Source organism: Amyelois transitella, chromosome W (genome assembly GCF_032362555.1).
Source record: "Amyelois transitella isolate CPQ chromosome W, ilAmyTran1.1, whole genome shotgun sequence".
In the NCBI taxonomy this organism is placed as follows: Eukaryota; Metazoa; Arthropoda; class Insecta; order Lepidoptera; family Pyralidae; genus Amyelois; species Amyelois transitella.
The window spans coordinates 3,742,313-3,755,248 of record NC_083536.1 but is presented as its reverse complement, the minus strand read 5'-3'; the positions used below and the strand labels follow the sequence as shown (position 1 = coordinate 3,755,248).

General features: G+C 42.5%; 1 protein-coding gene across 1 annotated transcript; it reads right to left on the bottom strand.

Moving 5' to 3' along the window:
- Positions 1-4,080: 4,080 nt before the first annotated feature.
- On the bottom strand, positions 4,081-4,515 carry LOC106140622 (uncharacterized). The gene has a single exon (XM_013342232.1). The coding sequence runs from the start codon at positions 4,513-4,515 to the stop codon at positions 4,081-4,083; it is 435 nt and encodes a 144-aa protein (XP_013197686.1).
- Positions 4,516-12,936: the final 8,421 nt, after the last annotated feature.

Genomic DNA, 12,936 nt, shown 5'->3' with positions numbered 1-12,936 from the left:
TTACTACGTCTTGTATAACTAGTAACTAGGCTGCCAACTCATATTGAGATAGGATAATATTTTTTTCATCCCCACATTTTACAAAAATTTCCGAGAAACAGAGAACATCGGGTTGAGTATCAAGCTCTGTTAAGGTCATTTCAATGATGTCTGTTTTTGATAATAATCCTTGTTTATTTTGGTGTAATATCGAAAATTTGCTTGTTAATTTAGAGGCGAAAACATTTCGATTCTTGCATTGTTTGTGAACTTAATGATGGATCAGACGATTCAGATTTAGATTTGTTTACTACTGGAAAATAATATAAAATTGAGTTTTTATTTCTTTTTTCCGAGTCCACTTTTTTAATAACTGTGTTATTCAAATTACGTACAGTCGAATTTCTCATTTTTAGATAGTTCTGAGTAAAGTCTTTTTCATATCTAATTGCATCAATTTCAATATTTAACTTAAAACTTATTAACCTATCTAATGGAATATGAGATTTAAAATTATAAAATGTCAAAAGATGATATAAATCTATAAAAGTACAATTATTGTAGTTTTTCATTATTAGTTGTAATTTATAATTAAGTTTACCGACATTTAAATTATTATTGTATAGTATACTTAGTAAAAATATTTTACAGTCTTTAAATTTGTACAAAATATTAGATAAGTTCGCTAAAACATTATATGGATTTTTATCGTGAGAACCAAGAGACAAAACTAATATATCATTTTTTGTTACAGAACCTCTTAACTCGTTACAACTATTTAAAATATGTACACTCGACGCGAATGGCTTGACTACCTCGAACCTTATAATTGTCGTTCCATTTCCTAGGCGCGATTTTATTATTTCTTCAGTAAGACCCTTTACTTGTTCATCGCCAACTACATATATTTTTGAAGTAGACATTTCGTTTGTTCCCTCTTCGTTTTCATTTTTCCTGATAGATGTTGCGTTAGTATTTTTTGTTTGTTTCTCCTTTGGTGTTGATTCTTTTTTTGCAGAAAAATTATTTGATATTGTTTCGTCTTAGAATTCTAGTTCTGTGCATTTCATCTCTCATTTCTTTGTATTTCTACGTAATGTAATATTTTTTTTGAACTCGAACTACATATATTTGTGAGAATTTTAGTTTTCGCTTCATGCTTTCCAAGTTTGTGTTTTAATTCGGTATTTTCCAATGAAAGATTTTCTATTTCATTTTTTGATATTTGTAATTTTTCTTCTAGAATTTTATATTTTCTCTCTAATTCTTCTAGTTTTTCCTCTAAATTAATATTTAAATTAGGACAGCTATTATTCATTCTGTTATCATTTATAGGTGATGTCAAAATATTTTCAAATGGTTCGTCGTCAGATAATGATTGAAATGAGTTTTGTGTCTCAATATTTATGCTTAAATTATGTGTAGGAGTTGTACTTTGTGCTGATGTCAAACATAGATTACATTTCCAATTATTTTTATGTTGCTTAGTCATTAGGTAAAACCTTTTTAAGGATATACTCATGCAGTCCAAATGATACCGAAAATTGCAGATATAGCATGTTAAATAATCTTTATTTAATATTGATTTTAAACATTCCTTGCATCTAAGTTCCGTCTTACGGTTCTCAAAGGCTGTTTTTGCCGTACCTTTATTCATAATCATAATGTAAGTAGTTCGAACTAGGCTGTATACAATCTATTCTTGGTTTAAATTTTAGTTATGTCGATGTCAATTTTAATAGATCAATATGTCAATATCACAAGATTACAATAGTGTCAAAATTAAATAACAGACGTGCCTCACTGACAATATTTGACAGCTGATTTTATTTAGATGCCATTCGTTTCGCTTTATAATGCTTGTCCGCTATGAATGCAGTATATTTTCGGCTCTGTGCATCTAGCTTAATTTGATAATAAGATTGTGAAAGTGTCAATGAACTAATACAATAAGGTTACATAGATTTATTGAGGGCTTGTGTCGTCACACTACACCTTCCCCTTTTTTTTATTCGCATCCATTTATGTCCGCATCCATTGTCTTCGGACTGCGCGCTTCTCCTCAACCAGGTTTTTGAGAGCCGGCGGCAGCGGATCGGGTTTCGCGCCGGCTGCGAGTTCTCTGGTGTTGGAGTTATGGGCTTCCTGGATGCGGTTAGTCATGTCGGAGGCTGCCTCCTCGAAGTCTTCGGCTGTTAAAATCGGCCTGGTGGGAAAGTCCTCTTCGAGGGCATTTTGAAATGCCTCCCAGTTGGTCTTGCGGCGGCATGTGGTCAGCGAGACCCTGACCGGGGCACTGTCAACAAGGACGAGTACGGGCCGGTGGTCTGATGGCAGATCGGGGAGCACAGTTTGTTGCGGCGGTGCTGGGAGTCCTTTGTAGACCAGCACATCTAGGACATCGCAGCCACCCTGGGTGTCGTCTCTGGGCCTGAGATGTCGTAGTGGTGGTCTATGACATCCTGTAGGAGACGTCGTCCTTCTGCGGTGTCCCTGGAGGAGTTCCAGTAGGTGTGCTTGGTGTAAAGGTCTCCGGCCATGATGGTTGGAGACTCCGACCTCAGCAGCTTCCTTAGCTCCGCCGGGTTGAGCTTGGAATAGGGATGTGGACTGTACTCAAATAAGTATAAAATTTTACCACGAAAACGTAGTTTCTATAGTACAAATAATAAAAAACACAATATTTTCCCCAATAAACAAGGGATTATTTTTTTATTTAATAAAATGTAATCAAATATTTCACCCTCAAGTCACGTGACAATGAACACCAATCAAAACGCGTGATGTCACGCGTTGCAATACAAGAATTTTCGCTGTCAAGTATTATGGTGTTTGTTGATATTTGGATCATATTATTACCGTGATTTCCGTCCGATTATCTTTTTGAATAAATTTTGCTTTCTCATAATGGAAAGTGGATATATTAAGGCAGATAGTTCAAATTTGCCAAGAATTGATTGCTTTACGGTGGCTAATTTCTTCGCAACAAATAGTAACTTCTGCTCTGCTGAATTTAGAAATATGAAGACATCCATGTAAGTAATATACTCAAGATACATTATTATAGCAATAGTAGGTATTTTTAAATTATAAGGTAAAAACGAAATAATATGATTTTGTCATATCATTGGCCAACTATAATGAAAGAACGAAACATTGTTTACATTATTTCTAACCTAAAAATTCGAGTTTTCGTCTTTGAAAACTTGAAGAGAAAAATTATTTTAATATGAACAAGTAAATGTAACAAATATTATCAAACTTACATCAAAATGATCCTCACAGAAATACATTTTACTTTGTGTAGATACAAGTGCCGGATCCCGACGGGCTAATTGAAGCCACTTTTTCCGCATCGTTTTTGTACGTGGAACGTGAATAAACAGTTTTCAGATGTTTTAATAGTTGTACTTTTACACTGCGACATTGCACAATATTTATAAAATTTTGAATTCATATTATTATCACACAACTACGAAATAACTATTACATACGTACAACTTCGACAATATTTTATAACGCGTGACGTCACAGCGGCCGTTTGACAGGTATCCGCGTTTTGGCGCGATATTTTAAATGGAATTTTAAATAAATTATTTTAAAGGAATTACTTGAAATAAAAAAATAATAATAAATAGTTTGGGTTATATTTGGTACTTATGCATGGTTTTAAACACTTTCCCAAAAATAGTCCACATCCCTATTGGGCGGAGCGTAGGTGGCAAATAGTCGGAGCTCTAGGCCGGCGACGCAGACCACACTCCGAGTGCGTAGAAAGACTGAAACTCCTCGACGGGGATGAGCTGGTGGACGACGCTCCTTCTCACCAGCACCGCAAGTCCCTGATAAGCGATTCTAGTGGCGGGTGAGGTCTCGTCCTTTCTGTATGTGAAGTACCCCAGTACCGCGAAGGGTTCGCTCCTGTTGAGGTGGGTCTCGCTGATCAGCATGATGTCGACTTTTTGCTCGCGAAGAAAGTGGGCCACCAGTCTTTTCTTCCTCGCGAGCGTGGAGGCATTCCAGTGGACGACCCTCAGGGGAGCATTAAATTTGAAGCCGTGCTTGCATCCCTCTGAGGATCTCCGCCATCTGCTGCATCTGTTAGCCCAGGAGGAGCAGCATGGTCGTGGTATCGGCGGCACTCTGCCCGGGTTGCGCTGGTGCAGGTGTGGGCTGCACCCGCTCTGGGCCGGTGTTTGGTGGTGGAGGGGCTACAGGTTCTCCCGCTAGTTGAGAACCGGTGGAGGCAGGCTTCTTCTTGGCGCTTCGTTTCTTCTTTCTCCTATTCGAGAGGGCGACTCCCCTCTCAGCGGGCGGATTTGCTGGCGCCATTAGGGTCGAGGGCGCCGTCTCCTCGACCGTCGGCGCTGGCTCGAGTGCTGGCGTCGTGCGGGCGATAGTTCCCGCACGTTTGTTTCGCGCTTCCCGCTTGAAGACCGGGCATGCCACGTTGTTGGCGGGGTACGGGCCTCCAGGGGGAGACCTCTGATGGCCACCTACAGGCTCCTCTTCGCTCGCAGCGAGTACGAGAACCATAGTCCAGTCCGCCAAAGTCGAGGTAGTGTGATATTGTGCGGTACTCGCTGTCGTCTTTCGGCGAGAATTTGACTCCTGCGCCGAAGGGGCGGGCTAAAGGTGGGCGTCCCAACTTCACGGTTAGCTCCCTGAAATGCACCATCCAGTCAGGGAGCCTCTCCACGATGATCGGAGGGTATTTTGCTTTGGGCGTCCGGTGGACCTGGGAGGGGGGCGCGGTGGTGCTTGCTCCGTTGTTCCCGGGTGGCTGTAGTGGTGCAGCAGGTGCTAGAGGGGTGGTGCCGGGCGCTGGAGGGGCGGTGCTGGGCGCGCTCGTGCTAGCGGCTAAATATGAGCGGCCCCAAACTAAAGGCGCAGGCGGCGCCGCAGATTGCCAAGCGGTGACCTGCCGCGGCAGACCCCACGCGGGGGGAGCCGCAGGCGGCGCGGAGGCCGGTGAGGAGGCGACCGGCCGCGGCTGAACCCTCACAGGGGCATGTTCCCTCCCACCAACACCCGTCCCGCACAGGCATAACTGAGGATTTTTCGGTCCTCTTCTGTTGGGCGAGCTCCTTCCTTTTCGCAGTCGTGCAATCTAAAAAGCAGCGCCATCCATCTTTGTGTTGTCACCGAAAGCAGGCCGCATTTGATTATGCTGTGGAGCGTGATGAGGTCCCGCTCCAAACCAGACTATGGTGACAAATGTTCGCTGCATGGGCGCCGCCTAAGCCCGAGCTTGCTGTCCGCCCAGAAAGAAAGGGCGTGGTCTTCACTGGACTCTGCCTCCGGTGTCCGGTAATTGTCGTCCAGAGGGGAGCCCGGACGGGTTGTTGATGTCTCGGCGGTGGTGGTGGCGGCACGAGCGCGCAACTGGTGGGGGCTCCATTTCGGAGCCCAAAAACGCGCGGGCGGGGAGTTGCCGTGCGCAGCCCGTCGGGCCGCGGGGCGAACATTATTTATTTAACAATTTCTTAAAATTCGCAAAAAAAAAATTACTAGACACGTTCGCACTCAGCCGCGGTCCAAGGGGAAGAGCTATTTATAATATATTGTCACGGCTCCCTAATATATGGGAGCAATTCCTAAGAGGGGAACACAGCGGGGGACACTGCGCGATGGAAGCGCGGGAGATGCGCGGGCGGAGACGGCCACGTAACGCGCGCGGCTCGCATCGTCCACTTTTCTTCCTTCCGCTACAACAATCGGACATCGCCACGAGGTATATCACGACGGATTCACATATTAGAAAATATTAGATGTCTACCCCGCTCTACAACCACGAAGCCTTCATTCGGCGGGCATCGACATAATTTGGCGACCGTGACAGGACAAAATCGGACTACAGCAACAACATCGTGGTATACCCTACAAAGGTGCGTTAGCTGAGGCGACAACTTGCAGTGGACCTACTTAAGGAGAAAGGAGCCATTACGACGGGACCTGTAGCAACATTTGGAGGCCTAACCCGAGTTAAGTGGAGTGCCCATTCCTTTCTACCTATCTTTTTTCCCGAGTTCAGTGTGCCTCGCTTTATTCCAACACTAGCTGTGCCCGCGACTTCGTCCGCGTGGAATTGTTATTTTGAGCATCATTGAAGCCCACAAGAATGAATAATTTTCCACGTTTTTTTTCACATAGTCCATTTTTTGTTTTCTCGTTAAAGTTGCAGCGTGATGTTATATAGCCTAAAGCCTTCCTCGATAAATGGTATATTCAACGCAAAAATAATTTTTCCTAAGATTAGCGCGTTCAAACAAACAAACTCTTCAGCTTTATAATGTTAGTATAGATTATGCAAAAAAATTGATGAACCTACGTGAGTGCTTGTTTGAGGATGCTATTCAATCACGCAAATTCTATTGGATGGATTTTGATGAAACTTACGTACACGGGAAGAATAATGCCTGGAATAGAACATAGTTTATTTTTCTTACAAAAGCAAAGCTCGGAAGCGCAGCTGTTAAAAAACGAATAAATTCTAAAGACAAAAAAAGGAAATTATAATAATGGAAAGTTAAAGTACCTATCTCTTTGTTTACAACATTTGCTGTCTTGCCCATTGGAGACATCACAAATTAACTGTCACAGCTGGTGACCCGCGAGCAAGCGACGTAGAGCTGTCCGTGTGAGAAGCAAATCGTCCTGAGGTCGACTCCGGCTGCTCCAAGTGTTTGACCTTGCGATTTGTTAATTGTCATCGCGAAACATATAGCCATTGGACAGACAGACAGACAGACAGACAGACAGACAAAAATAAAAAATAAAATGTTTTGGCTTCTATTGACCCTAAAAAGACCCCTTACAATATTTTTTCTTAAATATCTTCAATGTACAGACAATGTTCAGTTACAGTTTTATTATATTTGTTCCAACATAAAATTTCACAGGTATTTTGCATAGGTTCAGCATCTATTCACAGCCTACATGCGTTTAAAATTCTTACGGGTTAAAATAGCGTGCACTGTGGTTCCAGTACATACACACACACATGCATATTTAAAAAGAATAAATATTCCATCAAATGAATACGGTCTTAAATACCAATAATAAAACAGAAAGAGACGGTAATCAACAACGGTGGCCAAACTGGGCCCGATAATTGTCGATCAAGATATCGTCGTCTCTCATTATTTGCATAAGATTTGCCTATAGAGAGAAGCCTACGACTGCTAGAATATATGTCATTTTAATAAGGTTGAAATTTTGTCTGCACACGACCCTAACATAGGTAGTGGTTCCTTTGAAAGTTATTGGGTAGCAATTTTATTACTTCGTGTGAGCAAGTGAGATCTAAGATATATTAGATAATCTCCCTTGCTCACACTCGGTTCTTCTAGTTACTAGCGTTACTTGGATTCCGAAGTTATTCAAGGATTTTTTTGTCTATTTTAGTGTTACTGACAATTTTTAATGTTTCAAGGTGCCATTTGAACTAAGTAACTGGCTGACTAACTAACTAACTAATATCTAAGAATTACAATACCCGTGTCTTCAAACACAGAAATCAGCAAGAAATATTAAACGAGAGGGAGCAGAATAAAACATTTAATAATTAAAATTAGTAAATTTTATTGAAACAGTTTACCTATAGTTTTATTTACATATTGATTGATAAAGCTATACAAACAGTATATTACACTAATTGTATCATCCACTTATCTCCTGTTATTAAGGTTACAGCTTAATGATTCGTTTTCATAAAGAAAAGATATTGAAGCTGTCCTTAAAATACTATTTAAGTAATTAGTTCTTTTTATATAAATTGGCAGAACCTTTCACGCACTATATAGACTCGATGCATAAGGCAGTTGTCTTGCACTAATGATATTTTTGGCATATCATCAATCGGATAAATACACCGCACAGTTGGTAACATGGTTTCTTCCAGCACTTGCACATAATGAGCAGCTGTAGCGCGTCCTGCTATCCACACCTGTTCCCCAGGTCCAGCAGCACTCATCCAGCCCACATATTTACAAATAGGCGTTCACACTCCATATTTGGCACAAATTTTTTAACAAAATCCGTCTCCGAAAATTAGGGTTTTTTATGCAGCTGTCACGTGACTAAAAACGACCGTGATTGGCTATTTCTATTATGACGTAAATTACGCTCAAACAGACTGTGGATCGCACCGTTCCTTGGTGTTCGCTATTATTTTTCAAGATTGTATAAGTGTTTTATCGCTCAGGATTGCTCAGATAACATAGGTATTTCATAATGGAAACCAATTTCGAGAAATCTGACAGTCGAAACCTACCAAAAGTGGACGCAATAATGGTTGGCGTCTTCTTCAAAGAAAATCCAGATTTTAATGCTGCCGAATAATAAGAACTTATCATCGTAAATACAAACATCAAAGTGACTTAAGGTCCTATGTCCCCTAGCTGGGGCAGAGGGCATCCACAGTGCGTCGCCATCCCGCTCGGTCTTGAGCTTCGCGTTTTATTTCGCTCCAAGTCTTCCCTAGATTCTTCACCTCTGCGATGCTTGTCCGCCGCCAGGTCTGTTTAGGGCGGCCACGTTTACGCTTTCTTTGGGGATTCCAGTCTAGGGCTTGCCTCGGTATGTGTTCGGGGTCTCTTCGGAGCGTGTGGCCGATCCAGTTCCATTTGCGGCGTTTGATCTGCTGGTCGATCGAAGTCTCACCGCAGCGTTCCCACAGGTCTACGTTGGAGATTTTCTCAGGCCAGTAAACACCGAGAATATGGCGAAGACAGCGGTTATTGACGACTTGGAGACGGTGCGAGATGTCTTTAGTGACCTTCCACGTCTCACACCCATACAGCAAAACGGTCACATTGGACCGGAATATTTTGAGCTTAACTCTCCTAGTCAGTTTCCGTGATTGCCATACAGGACGGAGCTGTGCGAAGGTTGCTCTTGCCTTGGCGATTCTCGAAGTGATGTCCTCTTCGGTCCCTCCAGTTTCCGATACTACACTACCGAGGTAGGTGAACTTGTGGACTCTCTCCACCCCCTCTGCGCCGATAAGCAATGGCAGGGAGCCAGTTGTCCCGCACCTCATTTCCTGGGTCTTCCTGATATTCACTTTTAGTCCAACCTTCAAAGACTCTCGTCGTAGGTCGTCCAGCTTGGCCTGCATGTCGGCGCGTGTATGACTCAACAGGCATAGATCATCGGCATAGTCCAAGTCTTCTAAAACATTGGAGAGGCCCCACTATATGCCGCGGCGATGTTGTTGGTCGTGTCATGCATTATGCCATCGAGAACGACAAGGAAGAGGAGAGGCGAAAGAAGACATCCCTGCCGCACACCAGCATGAACCGGTATGTCCTCCGAGACGAGGCCGTTGTGGGTCACTCTACAAGAATAATTTCCGTAGAGGGCCTCAATCAAGTTCGTGATTTTCTCGGGGACTCCAATTTCACGTAGCCTGTTCCAGATACAGCTCCATCTCAGCGTGTCGAAGGCTTTTTCGAAATCCACGAAGGTCAAATAAATTTCCCTCCGCCATTCTGATGCCTGTTCGAGGATAATGCGCAAGGTGTTGATCTGGTCCGTACACGATCAATTGGGCCGGAAACCAGCCTGCTCTTTGCGAAGGAGAGGTTCTATGGCCCTCGACAGTCTATCCAGGATGATTTTGCAAAGCACCTTAGATGGGATCGAGAGCAAAGTTATACCTCTCCAATTGCCACATTCACTGAGGTCTCCCTTCTTGGGCACGGTGATCAGTAGGCCTTTATTCCAGTCATCGGGTAACTCTTCGGCTGACTAGATATTCCGCAATAGGGGTGTCAGCGCGTTTGCAGCGGTTGGAACGTCGGCTTTAAGCATTTCCGCTGTGATAAAGTCGACTCCTGGGGCTTTACCATTCTTTAGTGACCGGATGGCATCGATTACTTCCTCTCCAGTAGGTGGGGATACATCAATGTCCAGGCTTTGTGCGGGCAAGCTGACGGCAGGTATGATGGCGGCGACAGGGTCGTTCGGGACTTGGAAGATCTCCTCGAAGTGCTCTCTCCAGCGCTGAAGCTGTGCCTCCGATGTCACAACAAACCGGCCCTCTTTGTCTTTCAAAGGCTTTTTCCATCTCTGACTCCTGTTCCCGGCCAAGGCCTTTGTCGCCTTGTACATCTCCCTCAGATTACCGGAATCAGCAGCTCGTTGGGCGCAATCCGCAACACTATCCGCCCATACTCGCCGGTCGTGGCGGGTACTGCGGTAAATGTTCCTGTGTACCTGTCTGTATTGCTGCCTCAGATCTTCTCTTGCTGCCTCATCGTGGGTATTCAGTATTTTCACGTGGAGTTTACGCCTTTCTTCCACTAGATTCCAGGTTTGCTGTGACATCCAATCTTCCCGTGTGTGTGTTTTGTGTCCTAGAACGACGGAGCTGGTCTCTTCGTAGGCCATTTTAATGTGGTTCCACTCCGCGTTGACAGAAGAAGAGTCCATCTCGAGAACGGAGAAGCGATTGCGCAGCTCTAGCCTAAAGGCGTCCTGTGTGTCTGGGTCCCGCAACTTGTTGACTCAAATCGTTTGCTAGTCTTAGTAACCACGCTTGCAGATCGGGCTACAGCTACTTTTAGCCGCACCTCAGCTACAACAAGGTGGTGGTCGCTGTCGATATCCGCGCCACGACGGTTGCGAACATCGAGCAGTGATGAGCGCCATTTAGAGCTAATGGCAAGGTGGTCGATTTGGTTCTTGGTAACTCTATCGGGTGAGTTCCAGGTGTATTTGTGGTGGTCTCCGTGGATGAATAATGTGCCTCCGATGGTAAGGTCATTGTCTTGGCAGAACTCCAATAATCTCTCCCCATTCTCGTTCCGGACTCCCAGCCCGTGTCTGCCCATGTGTCTCTGAACACCGTTGTTATCTACACCGACCTTGGCATTCAGGTCTCCCATGACGATAATTATGTCCTGTTTACGGATGTTCTTCAAAGTCAGGTTCAGTGCACTATAAAAATCGTCTTTGTCTTCCTCTGATGCCAGATTAGTTCCCCGAATCCGTTTCTACACATCAAAGTGGTCTTCACAAAAATGAGGACGTGTTTTGGTGATATATCATCAGCATTACGCCGAGCAAGCTGAAACCACTTCTTGCGATTATTCAAATCCACCGGCACAGAAAATAATAGTTTCGTAGGAGTTTTTTTTTTTGTATTAGTGCATTGAGGTACTGCACAATATTTATAGAAACTCATTTTAATAATTTTAGTTACATTTTCAGGTGAAACATTTCGAATAGAAAAGGCAATAAAATTAGTTTTAGAAGTACTTCTTAGTCAGAATGTTAGATTTTAACCAATAGTTAGCTGTTTTTAGGCCTTGTTCTGCAAGCTCATACACATTTTCCCATCATCATCAGTATCATCTGCGTAGGAGAACACCTGACCTCCTCTCAGATTTAACTCGCATAAGCTATTTATGTCGTGTGGTTCCCGGCACCAATACAAAAAAGAATAGGACCACTCCATCTCTTTCCCATGGATGTCGTAAAAGGCGACTAAGGGATAGGCTTACAAACTTGAGATTCTTTTTTTAGGCGATAGGCTAGCAACTTGTCACTATTCGAATCTCAATTCTATCTTAAAGCCAAATAGCTGAACGTGGCCTATCAGTCCGCTCAGGACTGTTGGCTCTGTCTACCCCGCAAGGGATATAGATGTGATTATATGTATGTATGTAAGCTATTTATATAAATGAGAAAAGAGTAGGGCCAAGTACACTGCCTTGTCCAACTGACTATCCTCACTCAAGAACTGTCCTACTTTGATTTTTGTCTGCGATCGTGTAGATAGTCTGACAGTTTTAAAGGTCGATGTTGGTTTCGAGGTTTTGCGGAAGAATTGGTACGGAAATGCATTTTTTCCTAGAATCTAGTTGTGAGACTATCGATTTAGTGAAGTCAGGCACAGCATCTTCCGTTTTACGGCCAGATCTATATCCGTATTGACGTGCAGAAAAAAGATTAAATTTACAAACCGGGAGTTTAATAGTTTTTCAAGAATTTTGGAAATGGCTAGTAATACCGAGATTGGTCTGTATTTAGTAATGTCGTCCCTGCTTCCCCCTTGTGGACTGGGTGAATAATTGAACGTTTTAACGATTGGAGGAAAACACCAAATTTGAAACATAAGATAAATAAATGGGTTAGAATTGGAGTCAAAGCAATGCCAGCCAGATTTAGGAATGCAGTAGTAATATTGTCCCATCCAGGAGCGCTCGAGTTTTTCAAATTCATTAGAACCTCATAAACCCACAGTCAGTGTCATAAAGAGCGAAGGAATGCAGTTGCAAGTCCTGATATTTAATGTTATGTTATCATTGTTTGTATTAACTATTTTATTTGCAAGATCGCTGCCAACGTGTTATGTGATTTGTCTTTATTTAAGCAATAGATTTGATTGTGTCCCATAGGGGTTTCGGATTGTTTAGAGCAAGATCAAGTTTGTTTCTGTCCTATGCACGTTTAAGTTTTTTTTAAAGATTATTTAGGAAATTGCGATATCTGCGATATGATATTTTGAGTATTTCGTTTTGTGGATCGGATTTGAGTTTGTTTTGCAATTTGTTTCTATTTTGAATACATTTGACAAGACCAGTAATAGTAACAAGTTTTGTGTTTTCATTTATAAATTCAGATATTTTATGAATACGTTGATTTGTAATAGTGTCAGGGTCAGACAGTAGAATTAGATTATTAAGATTTATTTTCTGAGATTTTAAGCTTCAGTATAATCTGTGATAGTTTTAATATTTTTGGTTTTAAATGTTTAATTTTCAATTATTAAATCGAAATATACCATTCTATGATCTGTGATACCAGTATCTAATACCATAATGTGGGCCTTAATATGACACATATTCAAGTGACTTTTTAAAATAACGTGATCCAGACAATTTATCAAATCTCGTAGGAAGTTGATGGCCTGTCAATAACCCATGCAAAGAAAGCATACCCAAATAA

What these genes read in the sequence shown, in the direction of transcription:
- LOC106140622 (XM_013342232.1), bottom strand. Translation starts at nt 4,515, where the DNA reads ATGGTTCTCGTACTCGCTGCGAGCGAAGAGGAGCCTGTAGGTGGCCAT.